General features: G+C 39.0%; 1 protein-coding gene across 1 annotated transcript in view; it reads right to left on the bottom strand.

Annotated features, from left to right (window-relative positions):
* Positions 1-1,976: 1,976 nt before the first annotated feature.
* The window catches only part of LRTM3 (leucine rich repeat transmembrane protein 3), a 32,204-nt gene continuing 9,193 nt past the window's right edge, over positions 1,977-24,987 (bottom strand). The window contains exon 4 of the mRNA XM_077855030.1: positions 1,977-22,431. Coding sequence (XP_077711156.1) covers positions 2,061-22,431 — 20,371 coding nt within the window. The 3' untranslated portion in view covers positions 1,977-2,060. The remainder of the gene's footprint in view (positions 22,432-24,987) is intronic.

The raw sequence follows: 24,987 nt of genomic DNA, 5'->3' as shown, positions 1-24,987 counted from the left end.
GATCTGCCCTATGACCCAGCAATTGCACTGCTGGGGACTTGCCCCAAAGATACAGATGCAGTGAAACGCCAGGACACCTGTACCCCGATGTTTACAGCAGCAATGTCCACAATAGCCAAACTGTGGAAGGAGCCTCGGTGTCCATCGAAGGATGAATGGATAAAGAAGATGTGGTTTATGTATAGAAGGGAATATTCCTCAGCCATTAGAAACGACAAATACCCACCATTTGCTTCGACAGCGATGGAACTGGAGGGTATTATGCTGAGTGAAGTAAGTCAATTGGAGAAGGACAATTATCATATGGTTTCATTCATAGGTGGAATATAAGAAATAGCTAAAGAGATTATAAGGAGAAAGGAGAAGAACTGAGTGGGAAAAATTAGAGAGGGAGACAAACCATGAGAAACAAACGAAGGGTTGTGGAAGGGGAGGTGGGTGGGGTGATGGGTTAACTGAGTGACGGGCACTTAGAAGGGCATTTGATGAGATGAGCACTGGGTTTTATACTATATATTGGCAAATTGAACTTAAGTAAAAACAAATGTAAAAAAAATCAAGTAGCATTTATGATAAAGGAAGCATTGTGATTTGTAGCATGAATTTAATAGTGATACGAAAAACTATCATCTATCTTGTCATTTAATAACAAGATGATTTACATTACAGAATATTTCTGAGCCCCCCAAATTTATTTTCTGAATAAGACCAATACTTTATTCACATCCCAGGAATAAGCCAGTGCAGAACACATTTTTTACAAAGATTTTATTTATTCATTTGAGAGAGAATGAGAACGAGCAGGAAGAGGGGCAGAGGGAGAGGGAGAAGCAGACTCCCCTCTGAGCCCGATGTGGGGCTCATCTCAGGACTCTGTGATCATGACCTGAGCTGAAGGCAGATGCTCAAGTGACTTGCCCCCCGCCCCGGAGCCCCCAAAATACATTTAAAAAATATTCACTTGTTGCTAAAAATCTTGCTGCCCTACCCCCACCTCCATCCCCCACATCTGTATTGTTTTCCTCCCACCCCTGTCCTGAGTCGACTCAGGCTTTCTGGCCCTCCTCCAAGAGCTTGAGCAGCGGTCATCAGCCCAGAGAACAAAGGTGAAGGCTCTCAGTCACTTGTGCCACCAGGTGAGCCTGCTGCACCCCTGAGCCAGGGGACTTAAAGCCAAGGGCAGAGAAGTCCACCTGCAGGTGGTCATAGGAAAGCAGGTCTACACTGGGAGTCAGTCTTCTTTCCCCTGGGTCTTCAGACGACTTTCTGCCCCTCTCAGAGAATGTTCCTGCACAGTGGCAGGTGCTCTGGAGTGAGGTACCAAAATGACTTGGTGACCCACCAATGGCAGATGGTGATGAGGTACAGGTCAACAAGCTGTCACTAAGGTCCAGAGGAAGGACAAAGTCATCACAGGAATCTGGTTTCTGAAAACCAGAACTCACCCCTGTATTTTGTGACCTTTGTTGAACCCTCACTGCTATTTAAAACTCTTTCCCTTTAGTTCCTATGCCCTCCCAACTTTCAGGTCATTTTCTCCCTATCTCACTTATAGGCTCCATTTCTTCAAACTCATCCTCGGGCACTGGTGTGGGATGGAAAGAGGGCTTCCACGGCTCTGCTCCTCTCCCATGGGATTATGAGGAGGCAGCATAAACTAAAAGGAGATCAAGCCCAAAGTCATCTGCTCTTCCATCCTATCCTCCCAGAACAATTGTGCAAATCTTTTTTTTTTCAAGATTTTATTTATTTATTCATAGAGACACGGGGGGGGGGGTGCGGGGGCAGAGACACAGGCAAAGGGGAGAAGCAGGCTCCATGCAGGGAGCCCGATATGGGACTCGATCCCAGGTCTCCAGGATCACGCCCTGAACTGCAGGTGGCGCTAAACCGCTGAGCCACCTGGGCTTCCCAATTGTACAAATCTATTGCAGAAATAAAATATATCAGTTTACAAAACACTTCATGAGGAAACATTTGACTTTATCTGATTTTATTTTTCACAGAATACCACAATAGGAACCAGCTTTCTACTTCAGATGAATCTACATATGCTCATATCAATTTGAATTAACTGGACTGAAGGACCCCAAGAGGGACTCCAAGAACTTTTTGGATGAAGTCCATATATCGAAAGAACTTGAAATCTTTGCCACCAGAGGAACTCTGAAGTTTGTCTTCCTTAAAGTTCTTGGGGGAATAGTCCAGCGAACAGTTTGGGGTATAATCTCCAGTGAATCTGCTGGTATACAGGCATAAAAAAATGGCTGGTTTTGTTTTCTTTCAAAATGGAAGCTGATATCCTCTTGATAAGGCTTTGATAACTCAAGTCGGCCTGGGAAGTAACTTGACCTTTCTGACTCATAATGACATACCTTCTTCTTTCTTGTGCATTTCTCTTTATTCTGTGTATAACTGTAATCACAGTCCCAATGAATGTTGTTCTTTCTACATAAGTCAGATTTGGCCTTCTTTCTTTCTTTGCTCTCCAGATGCCTGTGAGATTTACCTTGCCTTTTTGCAAGATGTAGTTTGACATTTGATTCCGTTAAGGGAGCTAAAGAATGGCTGGTTCTGTACCTGGCAGTCCATGAAGTCTTCCCTTCACCAGATGGGATGGATGATGATCTAGACGGAACTTCCACAGCATTTAATGAACTGTGGTACAACCAGTCAGGAGATGGCATCTTAGAGGATGAGCTGTATTTCCTGCCTTTGTGGGATTCATAGGAAGGTGTAACAATGGAGGAATGTTTTCTACAGCCTCTAGTATGATGGGAACCTGAATCTTCCCTGTACAATGGTTTCAAAACAGTTTTGCTTTTTTCCATCTTATAGAGATTTCCCAAAGGAATGCCTTTCTGCAATTCAAAGAGAATGTTTTGTGATTCCTGACTTAAGTAAGGGTTGGCTTCTAAAAACAAACATTCTTCACTCTCTTGTGCTTCAGGAGCTGAGCATTCCTCCATGTTGGCTGAACTTTCAATATTTGTCTGACTCCCAGTAAAATCTTCAGAAAGCTGAGTTGAATGGGAATCTACTAAACTGGGAGCACTTTCCTGAGTCTTTGAATCAAAAGCTTTGTCTGCATCTGTTTCTTGAAACCATACATGACATTGTTTATCTTTTCCTGGAGTCACGTGAGATTTTAACTCTGAAAGAGCTGTAGTGTCTTTCTGCCCTGTGCCCTGTTGATCAGGGTCAGAAGCACACACCTGGATTGGTTCCAGGAATTTTCTCATCAATGACGAGTTTTCATGAGGACTTTCCTTTTTGAAAGAGATGTGCTGTTCTAACAGCTCCATGTCAATGCAAAGATCATCACTGTTTTCTCCTCTGTAATCTATGTTTTCACATATTGCAACTGTGTTTAACTTGAGAATATGTTTGGGAAGTGCAGTTGGTTTAGGGAATATACTTTTGACTGGAAGCCCCAGGAGAAAACGAAGGTATTTGTATTGTAAATCAAGATCTATTTGATGAAGAGATTTTTCCTCAAAAATTAACAAAACTCTGTTTTTTCGCTTTGGTACTTTGATACCAGAATGAATACATTTAGATAAAGGTTTCCTTATATTCTGAGGATTGGACATTGCATACGATTCTCTTACAATTCTGGGAAAGGCTTTCATTCGAATCTCCAATGTCTTCATAGAAAAGTGTATGAGCAGTTTGTCTTTTTCCTCTACTGAGTAGTTTTGGAGAACATGTGGCAATAGCATCTGCTTAGCAGAAGTCACTGAAGACACTCCCCTTTCTTCTAGCTTACCAGTACTCTTTAACTTTGTAATGATCTCTTCACTGTCACTTGAAACATTGACAATCAATGTCTTCAAAGAGCTGACAGGAGGTGAATCCTTGGCATATTTCTGTTTGAAGTTCAGTTCTATAGTATCAATCCCTTCTAGAGACAAAAAGCAAACTTTTTTATGTCTTGGATATGGCCTCCAACTGTTATCTTCTGAAATAGACTGTTTTAGATAAAAGTCGAACCTTTGGAAGGAGTGTTTTGCCATCTCTGGTATCAGATTCAGTTTGATTTCAAATGCTTTTGACTCTAAATGATTAGTGAGCCTACCATTCTCTTTGGGAGTAAAACGTTCTAAAATGGGTTTTGACTGCAGTTTGGGAGGTATCATTGTGGATGTTGTTTCTGGACTCCCTGCACAAGGCAGTGACTTCCAATCATTAGGTTTATGGTCTTTCACTTTTTTCAGTATATCCTCACAAATTTTGTCATGGATTATATTTTTTATCTGGGATTCAAAGATATTCTTAGTTGCTTCACAAAGGGGAAGTGAACTTTCTGCACTTGTACTATGTGCCACTACTTTTATTTCATTACTTTTAACTTGAGATGGTATCGGCACTGTTCCTAGAAAAGTCTTTTGTTGCTGGACCTTTTGTGTGGTTGTGTCCTGGATGGGTTCACTCTTCTCCCCCTGGTCAGGGGATGAGGTACACTCCATTATATGGAACGGCTGAGTCCCATGTTGTGATTCTTCTAGTCCTGGGGGGAAAATATTCATACTTATGGGATTTTCCATATGGATTTCCACATTGTCCTTGGGATAGTCAGACATAAGTGGATACTCTGTGGGTGTCAGAATGGGTTTTGGTGCCTTTTCTTCCTCCTCAGTCATAAGCAAGTCAGGTTCTTTTATGATGCTTGAGCTAGCATGCCCTGGAACAACCCTTTCTTCTTTTGTTTGTGGAATTAAAATTTTTTCATTTGTTTCACAGCTGAGGTTTGCTTCTGATTTGACACTGGGAAGTTTTTGCATTTGTTGTTTGTCCAACACCAAAAAAGGCTGGGAATCTGGTGGAACTGTGTTTATGAAATTCTGGTTCCCTTCCTTTACAGCGCTTGAGCTCTTTTTCTTACTGTTTGGTGATTTCTTCTGGAATTCAGAAAGACAGGATATCTTTTCTCTTTCTAGGTTTGTCTCAAAGTCTGCTATTTCTTCAGTCTGAGATGAACTCATCGTGGAAATAGAGAGATTTCTGATAAATGTTCCTGAGGCATCTTTACTGCACAAAATTGTCTTCTTTGGTTTCTTAAAGTCATATTCTAATTTCTTTCTATTGCTTGGGGTGCCACGTCCTGTGTTGTTAAGAATCTGTGAAATTGGATGATTTGGGATTTTCATAGTTAAATATTTGGGGCTCAATTCTCTTTTCAAATCCGTTACTGTTAATCTGCCTTTCCAGCCTTCTAATTTGAGAGAAAGAGGAATATAGGCATAAAATGAATCCAGAACATGTTTTTGAAACAATTTCTGTGGCTGAATATTTTGTTTTGCACCAGAGACTTCTAGTTTCTTTTTATGCTTTTGCTTGATTGGGTAGCTGCTTGCTGTATGAGTCATCATCTGAGTGTTAATTTGAGATTTCTGTGCCTTTAGAGATGGAATGTTCATGTCTATGGTATTGCTTGTGTCCCTTTTCTTATTCTCCTCCAGGTTGACCATGGTGTGCTTGTGCATTTCTGTTTTGTCCTCTCCCAGACAGATAGCTATGTTTCTGTCTATTTTTAATTCCCCTTCTTCCATCTCTAATGTTTTTTGCTCCAGATTTATAGTAGTGCTTGTATCAGTTTTATTTTTTCCCTCTAGACCTCCAGATTGAAGTGGAAAAGTCCAGTGGGAAGAAAGAGACTTTTGAAGTGATTCTAGAATACATTCCTCTTGTTCTGGAACTGGCAATGTCTGCTTTTTTTCCCCTCCTATGGTATCAAACACTGTAATATCCATGTGGATTCCTGGTAGTATTTGTATTCTGGGGTACACTGTACTTTGTTTGTGTACATCTATTTCCAATGGTGTCTTTTGCCTTTCATTTTGAAGTGGGAACTTAAGAGAAAAGCTGGAGTCCAGCCAGGTCTTCTGTCCACTTTCAGACTGTAGCACCACTTGCTTTTTCATGACAATCTCTTGTTCCTCTATAATTGGGGCGGTATCTGACCCTGTGATATTCATTTTCTCAAGTGATCCCTTTGTCTGTGGGGCTAACACTTTGGGGGAGGGTATTTTGCTCATTTTATCTTTATCGTGTACATCTCCCTCAGGCTTACCAAATTTATATGAATCTGCAGATCCTGGAGATGCTTTTGATAAAGTTTTTTGCTGGTGGGCACCTTGCTCTGAAACAGAAAATCCATTTGTACTTGCAGGAGGACCAAACGTGACATATATTTCCTTAGATATTTTCTGTGGTGGCGAAACTAAAACCTTAGGACTCATTTTGTGGTTTAAGCTATCCATTATTTCAGTTTGTTTCTTCAGATTCTTGATTTTAGCTGGATCCATTGTGGGGTAGGAAAGAAATGTAGTGAAAGTTTCTGTTTTATATTTATCTGGCTGAACCTCTTGCCCTGTAAAGAAATATTCCAACCTTTTCCCTCTTATGGTGCCAAATCCTGTTAAATAAACGTCCTCAGGCTGTGAATTTAAAACTAACTGACTCAAATCTCCTTCTGATTTGACTCGTGGAGGTTCATTCCTTCGCTGTACACTGATCATGAAGTTTGAGGTCCACTGTTGCACTGTCTCTTCTTGCGGCACAGAGTGTTCTGATTTTTTAACGATGATTTCACTATTACCAGCAACTACCTCTGTAATTGACATTTTTTGGGTATCTGATGATTCCTGGAAATTTTGCTGTGGAGGAGAGGATCCTGTAACTCCTGATATATCTTTGTCTCTTTTGCTCCTTGAGTCTAGATAAAGGGGAGGAGCTGATGGGGCAGAAAGAAAAGTCCTTGTCAGAACTACATCTTTACCTTTGTACATGTTTTCCTTTAGTTCTTTAATATTCAACACAAATTCCTTTGTGTCAAAGATATGTGAAATTGATGAAATCCTGGCCTCTCTGTGATCCATCCTGATCCTCATATCTACTGTTTTCACTTCATGCTTTTTTTCTTTCTGTGACATATGTTGTTTTTTTTCTCTTAGGTCACAAATTGCTTCTGTATCTGCTCTCTTCCCTGTATCTGATACTGCTGAAAATATTTGTGGAAGTCGAGAGGGTCTTTTAATTCTAAGCCTTTCTTCATTTACTTGTGTACCTTCTTCCAATGTAAGCTTAGCTGGAGGTTTGGAAACATAAAGTTTTCTTAGCACAGTACCGAGTGGTTTACCTGGACATTCATGTTTCTTTTGTTCTTGCCCTACAATGTTCAGATGCAATTCTGTTCTGTAGAGCATAAGGGAAGGAGGTGATTTCCTGGACTTCAAACTTATATCTGTGGTGTGCATCATAGATCTATCTATTGTTTTTTCTCTGTCCTGCTCCTCTTCCTGAGGCCCATGTTGTTTCCTGTTTTCACTGTCTTTCATGACATGATCATTGATTGCTTCTGTATGCACTATTTCCCCAACATTGGATACTCTCTGCCCAATAGACCTTGTAGGTCCTAGAATTTCATCATCTACCTGTATTTCTTTATCCAACTGCAGGCGAGGGAGAGATGGTAATGGAGAGGAAGACTTGGCCACAACCACATCTGATTCATCTTCACTTTCCTGCATCTTCTTTTCTTGATGTTTGGGGAGCATGAGGTTTACTATTTCTACTCCATTCTCTTCCTTGTTCTGGGGCATATGATATTTTCCTTTTTGTGGGATGATTAAAATATCACTGGCGATCGGCTCTATATATTCCATGTCCTCAGAATCTGATGATTCCTGGAAGCTGACTGAGGACAAAGAGGATCTCGCTAATATTGGCATTCTCTTTTCCTTGTCTCTGGTATTTGTGCTGAAGTGAAGTAGGGGAGATCTGCAAATACAAGTCTTAGTCAGCATTGCACCACATGGCTTATGCTGAACTTCCTGAGCTGTTCCCTCTTGCTCTTTAGTTTTCCACTGAAGGTCATTTAGATTGTATCTAAGTAAATTAGGTAATTTCTTTGCTTTTAAATACCTATCAGTGGGATCTACTAGACTATTTACATCCATGTTTTTCTCTCTATCCTTCGGTTCTTCCTGTAATGTGTGTTCTTTTAATTGTTTTACACCATTTGAAAGTTCTGTATCAGTTGTTTCTGCATATGTTGTTTTCACTGCATCTGGTGATTCCTTAGACTGTAGTTGTGGGAGAGGCAGTTTTGTAATTCTTATCATGTACCTTTCTCCTTCTGTTGAGCTGAATTTAAGATGTGGTAAAGTAAATAAAGAAGTACAAATGTTTTCCAGATTTGTAGCTGTGTCATTTTTCTCTTTCTGCACCTTTCTCTCTTGCTCTCTAATTTTCCACTGCAATTTTTTGGTATTCAGCATAAGTGAAAGTGGTAATTCCTTTGCCTTCAGAGCCATATGTATTCGGGCCATTTTGTTTTCAGTATCAGTTTTGAGTCTACCCTTCTCTTTTAACACATAACCATCAAATGACTTCGTATATGTTTTTTTGCCTGAATTGGATGGATCCTGAATCTTTGGTGGTGGAAAACAGGATTGTGTCATCCTCAGTGTGTCTTCCCTTTCATTCATTCTTGTGTCCCATTTCAGGTAAGATGAAGAAGGTAAGCAGGCATAGGTTTCCTTCAGTTCACTTTTGCCTTTTGGCACTCCTTTCCCTTGCTCTTTAATATTCAAAGGTAGTCTCTTTCTACTGGGTAGATGTGGAAGTGGGGATGTCTCTGCTGGCAAGGTGATTATTTGGGGGAATATTATGCCTTCTCCATATTTTATTTTTTTTCTGTCCTTTACCTTAGTATATGGCATACATTGATAAGCTTTTATTATTACATTACATGAGCTAATACCTTTATTGGAGTCTGCATATCTGATTTTTCCTGCACCTGATGACTTGGGGCACAGCAATTGTGAAGGAGAGAATCCTGTAACTGCAAGCAAGTCTTTGTCTACTTTGGTTCTTGTGTCCAATCTGTGATAAGATGGTGAAGGTGTGGAAGGAGGAGTTTTTGTCAGAGCCACATCAGGGTCTTCTGTTCTCTGCTGCTCCTGTTCTTCCTCCTTCATACTCCACTGGGGTTCCTTTCTCTTGTTCAAATCACCGTGCTCAGTGACACTGCATGTGTGAGGAGGTGATGATGTCTTTGCCTTAAAATCTGTATCCCTCAGCAGCCTTGAGCTGGCTTCGGTTTGTACTCTATTCCTTTCTTCCTGTTGTGGACGTTGTTCTCCTTTCTTCACATAGCTATCGGGCACCTCTGTAGATGCAATTTCCATTGAAGGCAATGATTCTTGGGGCTCAATATACGGTGCATCATTTCTTATTATTCCTGGCTCACCCTCCTTATCTTTTATAGCATTCCACTTAAGACGAGTTGAAGTGACACAAGGATGAATTTTGCTCAGAAGCACAATGGTTTCCTTGCTATCTTCTTGTCCCACTTTCTCTTGTTCTTTCATGTTCACTTGCAATTTCTTTGTTTTGAGTATAAGGAGAAGGGGTGATTTCTTTGCCTTCAAACCTATGTACTTGGGATGTATTATATCTTTCTCAAAATTATTTGCTTTATCCTCTTCTCTCTGTGTCATGCATTTTGTTCTCTTTGAATAGTTTGAAATACCATCCAAAAGTGGTACTGTATATCTTAATTTCTCTGCATTTGATGATTCCCTGTGCCATGAGGGTGGAAGAAAGGGTCCTGTTACTCGTTTCTCTTCCTTGCCTTCTATACCTTTGTTTAATTTAACTTGAGACAGAGAGGGTCTTGTCAGAATCTTACCTAGCTCACTTCTTTCTTGTGTGTATCTTACTTTTTCTTTTATGCTCATCTGTACTTCTCTAATTTGGGGGTCACAACTCCTAGAAGTATAGAGTACATGTGGAAGTGGTAATGCCTTTGCCTTAGTGCTTTGGGGGTACATTATGTATTTCATATTTATGGTTTTTCTTCTATCTTCTTCTCTCTGTGGCTCATACTCTTGTACTCCTCTTACATCATTTGGGGTATCATCCCCAGCTGACTTTGTATACACTATTTTCCTTGCATCAACTAATTTCTGTAGCTGTAGTAGTGAAACAGCAGATTTTGTTATTCCTTGTATGTCTTCTTCTCCTTCTATACTTGTGTTCAATTCATGGTAAGTTAGAGAAGATTCAGAAGCCCAATTTGAGGACAGAACTACTTCCTGTTTACCCTTACCTCCACCATCCATTTTCCCTTGATCTTCACCTTTTGGATCCACTATCACCTGCTCTTTAAGATTCAATGGTATGTCCTGTAAAACTGCTTGCTTTCTTTCCAAATCTTCATCTTTTGGCTGCATCATGTCTCTCTTGGCTGATTTCTCTACATTAGTCTCTTCTTTCTGCAGTGCATATTCTTTTGCTTCTTGCACATCACTTCTGATATCACCATCAGTGGACTCCTCTTTACTTGCTTTTTTCATTGCATCTGATGATTTCTGCTGTGATAGTTCTGGAAGAGAGTATCTTGTAACTTCAGTCACATAGTCTGCTTTTTTTATTCTTGTATCCAATTGTACATAAAAAGGAGCAGGTGTGCAAGTACTGGTATTGGTCACAAAGATATTTGACTCACCTTTCATTTTTTGTATCTTTTTTTCTTGCTCTTTGCTGTCCAGCTGGGTTTCCTGTAAAATTGGTGATTTCTTTTTCCTCAAAGGTACGACTTGTACCATTTTTACTCTTTCCTCTTCTTCCTGTATTATATATTCCTTGGATTTTTTTATACTGGTTGAGGCATCACCATTAATAGACTGTCTATATGCTATGTTTCCTGTATCTGATGACTCCTGGAATTTTGTTTGTAGGAAAGAGGATCTTGTTTTTATTAGCATGGCTTCTTCCCCTTTTACTCTTGTGTCCACTTCTGAGTAAGGTGGAAAGGAGATGGAAACAGAAGATTCGCTCCACATCCCAACTTGTTTATCTTTATTTTCTTGCAGCTTTTTCTCTTTTTCTTTGATGTTCAACTGTAATTCCTGTGCAACTGGAGTCTGTTTTGCCTTCAGAACTATTATTTTGGGGTGCCTTATTTCTTCCAAAGCCACTTCCACTCTACCTTTCTGTGGCATATACTTTGCCTTTTTTATACTGCTTAAAATATCATCAGTTGGTTCCTCACATATTCCCATTGCATTCGATAATTCTTGAAGTGTCAGTGATGGAAGACAAAATCCTGTGATTCCTCGCATGAGTACCTCTTTTATCTCAGGGTCCCATTCCACGTGAGGTGGAGAAGGGATGGAAGCATAATGTTTATTCTTGACTATGTCGAGATCACTATCTTTCTGCCTCATTTTCTCCTGTTCTTTGTTGTTCCATTGTGGTTCATTTCCATGCAGTGTGTGTTTAAAAGCTGTTTTCTGTCCTTTGAAAGTGACACGCTGGAGGCCCATTCTGTCTTTCACATGTACTACATTTTCTCCATCTTTTTTTTCCTGTGGCAAATGTTCTGATTCTTGTATGTTGCTTAAACTGTCTCTATTAATTGACTCTGCAAATGATATTTTCCTGACATTTGGTGATACCTGGAGCGTTAGTGGTAGAAGGCAGCTCCTGAGTATTCCTGACTTATCTTGTCCTACTTTTGCTCTTGAATTCATATTAGTGTGTGACAGAGATGGTAAGGAAGTACACAAACTTGTCAGTTTCATACCTGATTTACCTTTACCTGTCTGCACCTTGCTTTCTTTTCCTGTAATGGGTGGGCCAATTTTTTCTGTACTTGGAACGTAATCCACAATGCTAACAACTTCTGATGCCTTCTTTTCCCGTGGTATCTTACTCTGAAATACATCCCTCAAAGAGTGAGGAGCAGACTTTGGAGAAATCTGATGTATACATTCTGGATGCTCTTTTTCCTCAACAAGCAAACCAATTCCTTTTGTATTTGAAGTGTGGTATGCTGGAGGCTTTAATATTTTTTTTACACGTGGCAACTTAATCTGAAGTACATCCATTGAGGAATGAGAAACAGACATTGGAAGAACCTTGCATGTACTTTCTTTTTGATGTTCTTTTCTTTTTCTATTATACAAGTTAATATAAGGTGGATCTCCTAGAGTATCTGCTTCATTTGATGCTTTGTCTACCACTGAACTCAAAACTTTTGAGCTCATTCTTTCCATTGATACTTTTTCCTTTAGCTTTTCATTATGGAATTGATGCAATATGCAAGAAGAAATGGATTCCAGAATATCTCCTTTATCCTGGGTAGAACTATGTGGTTGCTTCACCCTTAGTTTTTCTGGAAAAATTATTTTCGGTCTATTTAATCTTAATGGAATATCAGTTAACTTTGATTGCTCTTTTCTCCATGGATTTACAGGTAACCTCATAGGAATGCTTACATCTTCCTTCTTTGTATGTACTGGTTGTGTTACCTGAAGATGTTCCCTATTTGGGTGAGACACAGAATCCACAATACTTTCAGGAATGTCATCTGGCTTTGCCTCTCCTTTCTGCACTGCAGACATATTTTGCTGGACCACCAGATTAGTACAAAGAAACTTGTGTCCTTTTGAACCTTGTAAGATATTGGTTTCTTCTATATCTTCTCTTCTCAGTAGATGTGAAATATTTTTTTTGTTAATGTACATATCTTCCTCAGCTACCTTTCCTGTCATTTTCAAATGAGAAGGTTCCATAATGGGGTAGACAATAGATCCCCGAATTGTCCTTGAAATACTTTCTCGTTTCCACAATTCTTGCTCCTTGTGAGTCCTCTGTCGAAAAGCATCCAACTCTGTAAGATATATATTATGTCCTTTTGAAATTAATGAGACATTGGTTTTCTCCGATACTCCTCTCTCCCATGGAATTGAAACTGAATGTTTGACAATGTCTGCATCTTTGTGCTTTACTCTTTGTGCAACAAAGAATTCACAGTCTGTATGTGTTCTAATTCTTGGGATGTTGAACCTAGTGTAACTGATTTCCCTCTTCGGGGAAGCTAGATCAGGGTACACTTCTCTTTTCAAAGCAACTCCTATTTTCACATGATCAAGCTCCTTCTTCACTTGTTGGGTAATCGCTAACTGATCTCTACATTGCGGGAGAATGTCTCGTAAGACAGTTTGGCAGTTTTCTTTCTCCTCTCTAATGCATTGTTTCAGTATTTTGATATTTCTTGATATAGCACTCTTAATATCAGTGGACCCTGAAGATGATATTTTTCTTTTGTTTAGTGATTTCTCCAGTTCTAGCTGTGGAGTAATGTACATGGGCTTTCCTGACCTGTCTTTCTCCCCTTTTACTTCTGTAAATTGTTTGATTTGAGATGAAACAGATCCAGAGCCATAAATAGTGTTCAGAAATAAATCTGTTACAGTTTTATATTGCTGGAACTCCTTCTGTGCCTTAATGTAACATCTCAGTTCCATTTTGTTCCTTCTGGTTCCATATCTGGTAGTAACAGAATCAAACAGCTTGGAGACAGGTGGCCTCTTTGCCTTCAATGTCACCCGACTGGTATGCAAAGTGTTTTCCACATCTGCTGTCTTTACCTTAGCTTTATGTTTTATGATTTTGGGATGCATAGGTCTGCAGGCATAAGCAGAACTAGCATTTGCTTTGCTTAGGGTATTTCTCTTTTCAGAAGACTCTTCATAGATACCCCAGGTACCAGGGGATTCCTCCATTTTTCTGTGTGACAAAATAGGCATAGAATCATACATAAATTTTAGGTCCACATTTAATACAGTTTTCTCTCTCTTTCTTTCTATCTTTTTTTCCTGTTGCTCATTAATGTTTAAAGCAGCATTACCAGTGGTATTAAGTGGTTGTGAAATCACTAGCCCTTCAACTGGCAACTCCATTTGTGTTGGTTGTACACCACTAAACCTTGATACTCTGTCCATCCCTATTTTGAGTCTGCTTTGCCTTTTAATGTCAGAGGTATCTGGTGTGAAGTAACCGGTATTTGGAAATGTATCAGCCACATTTTTACTTTGACTCATCTGTTGCATTTTGGCTTTTAAATTGGATCCAAGTTTTTTTCTGCGTTTTGTGGTAAACCGCCCTCTGATTTTAAGCATTTGTGAATTTACTGGATCTCTTTCCTTCATAGTTAAACACTTGAGATTCAGTGTGATTTTCTCTTCCAATAATTGTACTGTGTTTATCTGGCTTTCAGAATCTGATAAGATCGGCATAAAGAAATCTAAAGGCCCCTGGAAAGTTGTGGCTGAATTTTCCCTTAACTCTGCCTTTTCCTTTGTGATATGACCATGCAAATTTCTGTGAAGTGGTCTGTTATACAGAGTGTCCCTTGCTGTTGCACTGAAGGAGTGTTTATCAGTCACTAACTTGGGTGGTGGAATCTCAGTCCCTTCAGCAAGGAGTGATGCCTCGCTCACACTTTCAAACCACTGCCTCTTTTTCATCTTGTATTGGAATTTGCACCCCATTGTCTTTCTATGGCTTCCTGTAAAACACCTTGTGATATCAAGCAACTGTAAAACTGGCTGTTTCTTTGCCTTCAGAGTTACATACTTGGGATTTATTATAGTTTTATTGCCTTCAAACTCTAAAGTATAGCGCTGGTTTTTAGGTTCGGATGAATCAAAGCTGGAAAAATTGGAAGGTTTTAAGACCGTTCTTACCAAGTCATTTTGATTCCATGCCTTTCTTTCAAAAATAGAACTGTCCCATTTTCTCCTAGGGTTTCTATCCCAGCGAGCACCACATTGTATTGAACCAGTCTTTGATTTCCTCACTTTTGGAAATGGAGTCTTTACACCTTCCATGCATTTAATTTCTTCTTGAGCATGATGACTTTTCACTGTTTCAACCTGAAGAAAATTCATTACATGTCTAGAAACAGGCTCCAAAATAGTTTCTCTAAAGCATTTTTCTTGCCTCATCTTTTGTGCTGTATAAGACAAATTCCAAGAGTTTCTGACTTCTGAATTATTATTGAGTTCAGACTCAGATTGGTAAGAACCAGGATTTTTCATATGATAGGCACTGAAACTAAAGTGTTGGTTATAGTCTGGAACTGATTCCGATAACATTTTTTGGATATTTTCCTCTTCCTTTTTATGTTGCACATTCCTTTTTATTGTGTTGCTTGATCTGTTTTGTGTATCAATTGAGTCAGCCTTCCACACTTCCCCATCACCTGGTGATTTTCCTAGCTCTGCAGAGGTATGGCTGTACAGTTTTACTCTTGGTTGATCCATTTCTGCTTTTGATGTGCTGTGCATTTCAATATCTGTATCATTATCAGTTGAAACAAGTGTGGGAAACAAAAATGCATTTGCTATACTTTTATTTTGTTGCATGTCATTTATTGTAGATTTTAAGTTGTAATCCTGTTCCTTTCTATAACAGACATTATCATGCTCAGTGATATTAAGCATCTGTGAACAAAGACGCTTCTTTGCTTTCATGGTTATGCGTTTGGGACCCAAACGATTTTTCCTTCCTGAAAATTTTAGTATCTTCTCCTGACTTTCAGAGTCAAATAAAACAGACATTGTGGACATTGTTAGTAAATCTCTTTGCAACAACCTATATTTCTTGGCAATGTGACCACCCATTTTCCTTCTAGAGCTTTTATTTCCTGGATCTCCAAGTACTGAGTTCCCAGATTTGGTAGATGAGATATTTTGAATCAATCTGTGTTTCATTATTTTCTGAGTTTTTATGTCTTCCTCTTCTTCTCCAGGTAGTAGGGAAACTGCAGTGTGAACATCCAGCTTCCTTGCAGGGCTCCCATCAGATACAGTGCTACACTCTGCTTCATCAATTGAAAAGTAGTCAAATGCTGGGTTCCCTGATTTTGGACATGGAATCTTTTGACCTATTCTATGTGGTATGGCTTTTTGTGATGGGATATTCTTGCTCAGCTCTTCAATTTGAAATGGAATCAGAGGAGAACAAGTAGATTCCAATTTATTTTTTGAAACCAGCATTTGTTGCTGCAATTTCTGCTCTGTAATAAGTATATTTTGATCTTTTCTCCTTCTTGTATTATTCAGGAATTGTAGACCTGCTTCAAATAAAACTCCATTGCCCTCTCTTTCTTTTTCATTTTGCCATCTTGATTCTGACGTACTGCCCGAGTTGCTCCATTTCTTAGGAGAATATGGACCCAGTCTTTCCCCTTCGTGTTGTTGTGGCTGTAAAATATTGCTTTTATTTCTTAATGGCTCTTTCTTTGCTTTTACTTTTTTATACATTTTGATGGCAGGTGAACCAGGTGTTAGTAAAGGGAAAATATTCACAAATATACCTGGCATACCTTGAGATATTTCTTTGGCCGTGTTTTTCAAGATGAAGTCCTGTTCCTTCCCATGGCGAAGAGCACCAGACCTAGGGATGTTGATTGTCTTTAAAACTGATGCCACCTGAGCTTTCCCATTTCTAGACTTGGGGATTTGTGCTGCATTTCTCTGACCTTCAAACTCAGATGAAGCTGGTGTGGAGAAATCAAAGCACTTTAGGGTTCTTGCTTGTAAATCCTTTTGCAACTTTACCTCTGGAATAGAACTAGCAAGTTCCTTCCTAGGGCCTCTTTCAGACAGGATGTCACTCCGTGTTGTAACAATTAAAGACTCACGGATTGATTTCTCTAGGACTGGATATAAAATCTTTGGACTCTTTGCATATTTTAAGCCTTTTTGTGTTTTTGTTCTTTTTGGTAGCTTCTCAAGTGGAAGTGAATTCAAAATAGAGCAAGAAACACAATGTAATACACTTTTTGTAAAAAGTGTTTGTTGCTGCAGCTCCTGGGCTGTGTTAAGTGGTTCTGTGACATTTTCCCTTGCTAAATTCTTCACTTCTAGTTCTGACTTCACAAAGTGGGGCTCCTTCATTTTACCAGCAATGAAACTGGAGTGCTGAGAATTTCTCAGGGCTGCTTCTTCATGTTGGTCTTTGACTTCCTTTGTGCTACTGGAGGGAAGACCCCTATTATCACTGGAATCAGCAGAGCAGGCTTTCTCCCCATCTGGTGATTGTTCTCGCTGTTGCAGTTCATGACTGAATCTCATCTTCCATGACACATCTGATTCTGCTTTTATTCTGTTATACATTTTCACGTCAAGTAAAACAGGAACAGGAGAGGAGATGGCATTTAGGGTCATGTCTGCTGTGGGTTTCCCTTGTTTCATCATGATTTTGAGGTTATATTTGAATTGCTTTTTATGGCTTGGTGTTCCACGTTTTGAAATAGTAAGTGTCTGGGAAATTGGTGCCTTCTTTGCCTTTGAAGTTACCCATTCAAGACTCATTTTATCTCTGTCTATATACTTTAAGTTGTTTCTCTTTCTTTTCAATGCAGGTAAAGCAAATGTGGATAAATCCAAAGACTCCGGAACTGTTGCTGGTAATTCTTGTGCTAATCCTTCCTTTCTCTCTGCAATAAGATCTTCCAGGACCCCAGAGCATTTTATATGAATTAACAAGTCAATAACTTGTGATTTCAGGATCTTTGGACATAGTTTTTTTAGACAACCATTCCCTGAGATATTAAATATCAGTGAAATTGGTGCCTTCTTTGCTTTCATAACTACACATTTAGGATTCATTTTATTTTTTAAGGCTCTACATGTAAATGTCTTTCTCTGCCTTTTAGATTCAGATAGATCAGGTGTGGAGACATCCAAAGACTCCAAAACAGTTGCTTGTAGATTTTTTAACCCTGCATTTTCCTCTTTACCATGACTGTATAATTTCCCCTTGTGGCTCCCAACAGTTAGGACACTAACCATCATTGTATCCATTAAAATTTCACCAATTAGTGATTCCTTTGATTTTAGAAGAGGAAGCTTTGAACTTGCTGTATATATTGCACCATTTTGTGTCTGGTGGCTTTTCTTTGGCTTCTCTCCCTGCATTGAATCTGTAGGCTGCATTCGGTGTGAGATGTCTTGTTCAATAACACTTCCTTGGCCTTCTGATTGATGAAGGTCAAGCTCCTTCCTTTGGCCTGAATGAAATTTGAAGTGTTGGCTGTGCTGTGGAATTACTTTTAATGTCTCCTGTTTTTTTTTTACTTTCTCTTCATCTTGAAGGCTGTTCTTTTTGGTGTCATCTGAGATAATCTTTCCTTCATTTGGTGGTATTGCTTGCTTTACTTGTTTAGAACTGAGACTTGTTTCTCCTAACGTACCTTTTTCTCTTTCTATCTTGCTATACATATTAAGGTTAGGTGTAGTAATAGTCACGGAAGAATACGTTTTAGCTTCCATCTTTTCACTCTGATCCACCTCTACCATTTTGGTTGTAGAGTTACACCCCAATTCTTTTCTATGGTTTGGGCTAACACCACCCTTGATACTGAATATGTATGAAACTGGTGGTTTCTTTGCTTTTAAAATTCCACATTTGAGATTCACTAAAGTTTTCGTGTCTGAATATTTTTTAAAATTTCTCTTCCTTTTGAGCGTAGATAAAGCAGGTATGCAGAAATTAAAAGTCACTGTGTCTTTCTTTTCAGTACCACCAGCCTGTTCCTTTTGATGATTTGAATCAGATGGGACGCTGTATTCTCTTGTAGAAAAAATGATTTCATCAATCTTTCCTTCCCCTGACTTTGGAGGTGAAAACCTAGCATAACTCTCTAGATTTCCAAATTGAAACTGATCCAATACAGGGCATGAAGTAGAACCTAAGATAGTTTGTTTATCATGTGTTTGTGGTTGTACCTGAATATTTATACTTTGTGTTTCTTTCAGTTCTTCATCAGACTTGATGAAGCCACAATTCTGATATGCATTGAATATGAAGCGTTGGCTATTCTCTGGAGCTGGTAAAGTTTCATGTTTCCCTTCCTCCTCTTTCTTATCTCTTACACTGTTAGATAAAGTACTCACAAGTAGACAACATACTTTTCTTCCATTTAGCAATTTACCTTGTACTGGCTGCATATGATCATGTCTTGTTATCCTCTGCATATCTGTCTCTGCATTTAATTCACTACTCACTTTGGCATTGGGCAAAAGACACACCTTGGACTGAATGACATTGAGAAATGCATCTGCTCTGTTTTTATTTTGCTGTGGATTTTTCATCTTCATTTTAAAACTGCATTGCAGTCCCTTGTTCTGTGTGCCATCAAGTGTATATGAAACAGACTCCATAAGGCTTTCTCTGGATGTAATTGTTTGAGGTACTTCTTCCATTTTGAGCTCCTTCTCTGGATTTGCATCCATTCTAAGGTTCCAGCTGTCATGAAGGACTGCTTCTGGTGGAGCTTCATCTCCTCTCACTTCATCTTGCAATTTAACTTCTTCTAGTGTGTATCGAGAATAACTGCTTTTATTAATAGAATACTTTTTTTCCTTTTCATCTTTGGATTTCTCTTGTTTTAGCTCAGTCTGACTGCAGTTCTCTGCATTTAATCTGCTGTGTGTTCTACTATGAGACAAAATAAACATGTGAGTGTAAGTAACATTCACAAGCACATCTGCCACAATTTTATCTTGCAGCATCTGTTTAATCAGGATTTTAAAATTGGCTCTCAATCTTTTCCTAAGACTTGCAGTACCATGCCTATTGATACTAAGCATCAGTAAGTTTGTCGACTTCTTTACTTTCCTAATTACAGACTTGGGGCTGAGTAGCCTTTTGGCTCCTGATAATTTTTTTCTTATTTTCTGCCTTTTAAAATATGATAAAGGAAGCATATGGATAATGAAAGACCCCAAGGCAATTGCAGATAAAACTCTTTTGAGGTCTGTCTTTTCTTCTGCAATATGATCATCCATTGTCTTTCTGGGGCTTCCACCAAATGGGATACCACATTCTCTTGTTTCAATTAAAACTTCACCAACTCGTGAATTCTCTAGAACTGTAAGAGGATTCTCTGGATCTGTAGTTTCTCTGCCTGTAAGTCTCTCTGCGCTTTGCTTTACCTCAACTTGAAATGGATCCATTGTGGGGCATGGACTAGTCACCAAAACTGTTTCTGTAGGAAGAGTTTGTGGTTGTACTTCTTGCTCTTTATTTTGAGTTTCCCCACTTCCTGGACTGCTCTGTTTTATATCAAACCTGAGATATTTGGGCTTCTGCTTTAGTTGCAAGCTAAGCCTGAAATCTTGTGGCAGCTGTGGAACTCCTTCTTCTAAAATTTGTTCCTCTTCCTCTCTGATACGTTCTTGTGGCTTTTTAAATATACATCTCTTCTCGATGTATTTTGCATCCCGTATTTTCTTTTCATCTGGTAATTTCTTCAGCTTTACCACTGAATGGCTAGACCCTGTTGTTGTTTTATCTGTCTTGGCTTTTAATCTGCTATGCATTTTCATATCAAGTGGTTCAGAAACGTTGGTGTTAGTGGCATCAAGAAATGTAGCAAATATTCTTTCCCCTTGCATATTTTTTACGTTGCTTCTACTGTTGTATTCCAGTCCCTCGCTATCACTTGGGTTATCACCTTCTGTAGCATGAAGTGTTACTGGTGGTTTCTTTTCCTTCATAATTACATCTTCTGTACTCTTTTGAGTTTTTATACTTGCCAATTGTTCACTGTCTTTATACTCTTTGATTCCTAGTGAAATGAACAGATTAACCTCTGAAGTCTCCAGAACAATTTCTAGAAAATCTTCTTGCTTTTGTGTACTTCCATCTGGAAAGTACCTTCGCGTTTCTGGTGAACTAGTTGGTAATTTCTTTCCACCTAAAAGTGGAAGATGGGAATTCTCTGTACTTCTGAGGTCTTCCTGTATTTTCATCCTCCTGTTCGATTCCACTTTAGGAGAGGAGACAAATTTTTGCCAAGGTTCTGATATAATGTCTTCTAAAGGTGCCTCCTGCTTTGGAATATGCAGGTCAGATGTTTTTTTACTATTTGGGGCATGAAACTCTGCAATACCAATTCCCTTTGCTTGTGTAATTGGGCCTTTAAGAGACTCTTTATTCTTCCAGTTCATTTCTATTAGTGAAAAACAAGGTGATTTTAGCTGAAAAATATTGTTAAAAGACTGTTCTAGCTGAGGCGAGGTTTTCGGTGAAATGGTTTTTTGTCCTTCATTTTCTCTGCCATGCTGCTTTATATCTCCAGTCCTGCCTGAGGTTCTTCTTTTCTCTGTAGACCCAGCATCATTGACATTCTCTGCATCAAGTGACAGAGAATGTCTACATCCTGTTACACCTGGCATGACTTTCACTAGTTCTTTTCTGGAATACTTCTTAATATAAGGAGGGACAGGCTTGGAAACATAAGTAAGATGCAAAGCTGTATCTGGTATACTTTTCCTTTGATGTAATTCTTTCTTAGCATTATACTTGCATCCTAACTTGCTGGGTTTTGAAGTGTGACATACTGTGATTTGAAATACCAGTGGAACTTGCGTTTTCTTTGACTTTTGAGATAGAACTATGAGACTAAATTTACTTTTACTATGTAATGTTTTTCTCCTGTTTTTCTGCCTTTTAAAAAGAGTACGTGAAAGAGGCCCTGAGCCATATGTAAAATACTGATTTAATTCTGATGAAGTGATTTGTTTCTGGCCCTCTGGTTTTACACTCTCTATTTGTAGCATCCCTTCTGCAAGTGCATTTGGACTTACAGTTAAAACTAGACATCTGGAATTCTTAAAAATAGCATTTTGCCCCTCTATTAAATGTTTACTCTTGTTTGAATCTTCAAAGCAAAAAGAATATTGGGCCTCATCGAACTGGTTTTTATCAGACTCTAGGCCCTTGATTGAATCTTGAGTCTCAACAGAATATGACACATTCACCAAATGTTGGCTTCTGTCCTTTTCTTGGGTCTGGAAGGATTCTTGTGTGCTGCTACAAAATGGCTTCCTTGTCAGATCTCGAGGCAGAGCAAAGACCATGATATCAGGCTGGCTATTGACTGATTCTTGGTTGTTAACAAATTGTTGGACTTGACTAGTAAATCTGGCTTCATAAAAACCTTGATTCTGAATAGCATTTTGTCCTGGAAGAAAATCTTGTGCTTGGGCAGAAATATCCATTGTAACAGAATGTTGATTCTGAATTGGGGACTCTTGAAATCTTGAGCACAGATAAGTAGTTTTACTCTCTGATGTAGTTTTGGATTTTAAAGCAACTTGATTTCTCACATTTTCTTCCAGAATTCTGACTTGGTCTCTGGAAAGAAATAAGTGGGCAGGAGGGCATGGTGCCACATTGAGATCTTCACTTTCTATAGATCTTCTAGAATTTCTTGAAAAGTTAAAGTCGGAAGAAAATATCAAATTTTTATTTTTGTTGGTTTTCAATATTGAAAATAATTTCTTTGATGAAAATTGTATTGTTTCATGTTCATTTTCTGGATACCCTCCATGGCTTGGAAAAAATTCCTTTACTTCTGAATGAAACAGTGACAAAGATGAGCTAGTCCCATTTGAAGACGTTATATGACTTTCACTAAAGTGACTTACTTGATATTTACTTTCACTGGTACTCAACCATATTACTTCATCTGCCAGTAGAACTCTATCTTCAAAGTTACTTTCATTTTCTTCAGAAGTAAGTGATGAAGCAATTGTTCTTTCTGAAAAGTCATCAACTCTGAATATAAGGAAACATATAAATGAGTTGTCATTTAGGACATATTTCATACAAGAAGTCTCTTCTAGATTTAAGGAAACCCAACATAGTATATGAAAACATAGCTCAACATAAAGATAAATTGAAAAGTTATTATCTACATTACAAAATAACTCATAACCTAGTTTCATTTATTTCATAAATCAATCCACTGACAAGGTGAGGTAAATTGTTTTCATTTTTCAGAGAACAAGGGATTTTTTACATCAAAAACCTATTCAAAGACTTTTTGACAGCAATGAGTGAAAGTTGCAGGTTAATCTTTCTGCCCTTGGATGCTGCCAAGTAAGCATCATTAGTCTCACCACCACCACCACCACCACCACCACCACCACCACCACCATCATCATGTTTAAGTCAGAGTCTTCCAAAGAGTGTGAATAGCTGTGGAAGGTCTTCATTGGAGGCTTGATCTTTGAAACAACCGATGAAAGTCTGAGGAGCCATTTTGAACAATGGGGAAGACTTATAGACTGTGTGATAATGAGGCTCCAGAGGCTTTGGGTTTGTCATGTATGCTACTGTGGAGGAGGTGGATACAGCCATGAATGCAAGGCCACACATGGTAGATGGAAGAGTTGTGGAACCAAAGAAGACTGCCTCAAGAGAAGATTCTCAAAGACCTGGTGCCCACTTAACTATGAAAAAGAGTTTTGAAAAAAAAAAAAAAAGAGTTTTGTTGGTGGCATTACAGAAGACACTGAGGAATATCATCTAAGAGATTCTTTTGAACAGTATGGGAAAGTTGAACTGATTTAGATCATGACTGACTGAGGCGGTGGCAAAAAGAGACATTTTGCTTTTGTAACATCTGATGATCATGACTCTGTAAACAAGACTCCTTCAAAAATACCACAATGCAAATGGCCATAACTGTGAAGTAAGGAAAGTCCTATCAAAGCAAGAGATGGCTAGTGCTTCATCCAGCTAAACAGGTCAAAGTGGTTCTGGAAACTTGTTGGTGGTCGTGGAGGTGGTTTTCATGGGAATGACAACTTTGGTCATGGAAGGAACTTCAGTGGGCGAGGTGGCTTGGTGGCAGTCGAGGTGGTGGTAGATATGGTGGCAGTGGAAATGGCTAGAATGGATTTGGTAAAGATGGAAGCAACTGTGCAGGTGGCAGAAGCTATCATGATTTTGGCAATTACAACAATCGGTTCTCAAATTTTGGACCCAGTGAAAGGAGGACATTCTGGAGGCAGGAGCTCTGCCCCTATAGTGGTAGAGGCCAGTACTTTGCCAAACCATGAAACCAAGGTGGCTATGGTGGTTCCAGCAGCAGCAGCAGCAGCAGCAGCAGCAGCTATGGCAATGGCAAAAGGTTTTTTAAATTACTGCCAGGAAACAAAGCTTAGCAGAAGAGGAGAAGTGACAGGGAAGCTACAGGTGACAACAGATTTGTGAATTCAGCCAAGCACAGTGAGGCAGGGCCTTGCTGCCACAAAGAAGACAAGACATGTTTTAGACAATACTCATGTGTATGGGTGAAAAACTCAAGCACTGTATTTGTGATTAATTGTATAACAAGTTATTTTAGTTTCTGTTCTGTGGAAAGTATAAAGCATTCCAACAAAAGGGTTTTTTGTTGTTGTTGTTGTTGTTGTTATTGTTTTTTAAAATATTTTATTTATTTATTGAGAGACAGAGAGAGAGAGAGAGAGGCAGAGACACAGGCAGAGGGAGAAGCAGGCTCCACACAGGGAACCCGACGTGGGACTCGATCCCGGTCTCCAGGATCAGGCCCTGGGCTGAAGGTGGCACTAAATCGCTGAGCCACCCGGGCTGCCCAACAAAAGGTTTTAATGTAGATTTTTTTTTTTTTTTGTACCCATGCTGTTGATTGTTAAATGTAATAGTCTGATCATGATGCTGAATAAATGTGACTTTTAAAAAAGCAAACAAAAAGTCGCAGGTTAAGATTATATGCTTTTACAAAGAATATGTTTGTTTCTGTTCTCTGTATGAAAGTTTTGGCAAAGATAAAAATATTCTTATGGATATTTAGTAGATAGAACAGAAGAATGTCCAATACCATAAGCAATAGTTTTCTACAAGTAAACCCAGATTATTTTAACAGCTATTTATTTCTGATCAATAGAAAAGCCTATATTCTAGGGCAGTGCTTCACAGCAGAATTTTGGATTGGAATAATGATCATGCAAGTGGACTCTGCACCATTACTCTACACCCAATGATTAGGCTAAGTCTAACAGTAATCTCATTTCCAAGTGACTAGTTTAGGAGTGGGCATGAACTAATTCTAGCATAAGACAAAGATTTTTAAGGACCTGTGGAAAAAGTTGCCTTGTTCTTAAGAAGGACACAGGAAAAATTGACATCTTACTTCCTTACTGGATGTTGCTATTCTGATTTTGAAACTCTGGTGGCCACCTTTCTACCCACCTCTCTTAGTATGGCAGTTGGAATCATGGTTTTCTGTCACGTGAGAATTAAAATATCCTAACTGATACAGGTAGGGAGGGATATACAAGCATTCTGGGGAATCAAGTGACCCCA

The sequence above is a fragment of the Canis aureus genome, chromosome 17, assembly GCF_053574225.1.
Source record: "Canis aureus isolate CA01 chromosome 17, VMU_Caureus_v.1.0, whole genome shotgun sequence".
NCBI classification, from domain to species: domain Eukaryota; kingdom Metazoa; phylum Chordata; class Mammalia; order Carnivora; family Canidae; genus Canis; species Canis aureus.
This window is presented reverse-complemented; position numbering and strand designations above follow the sequence as displayed.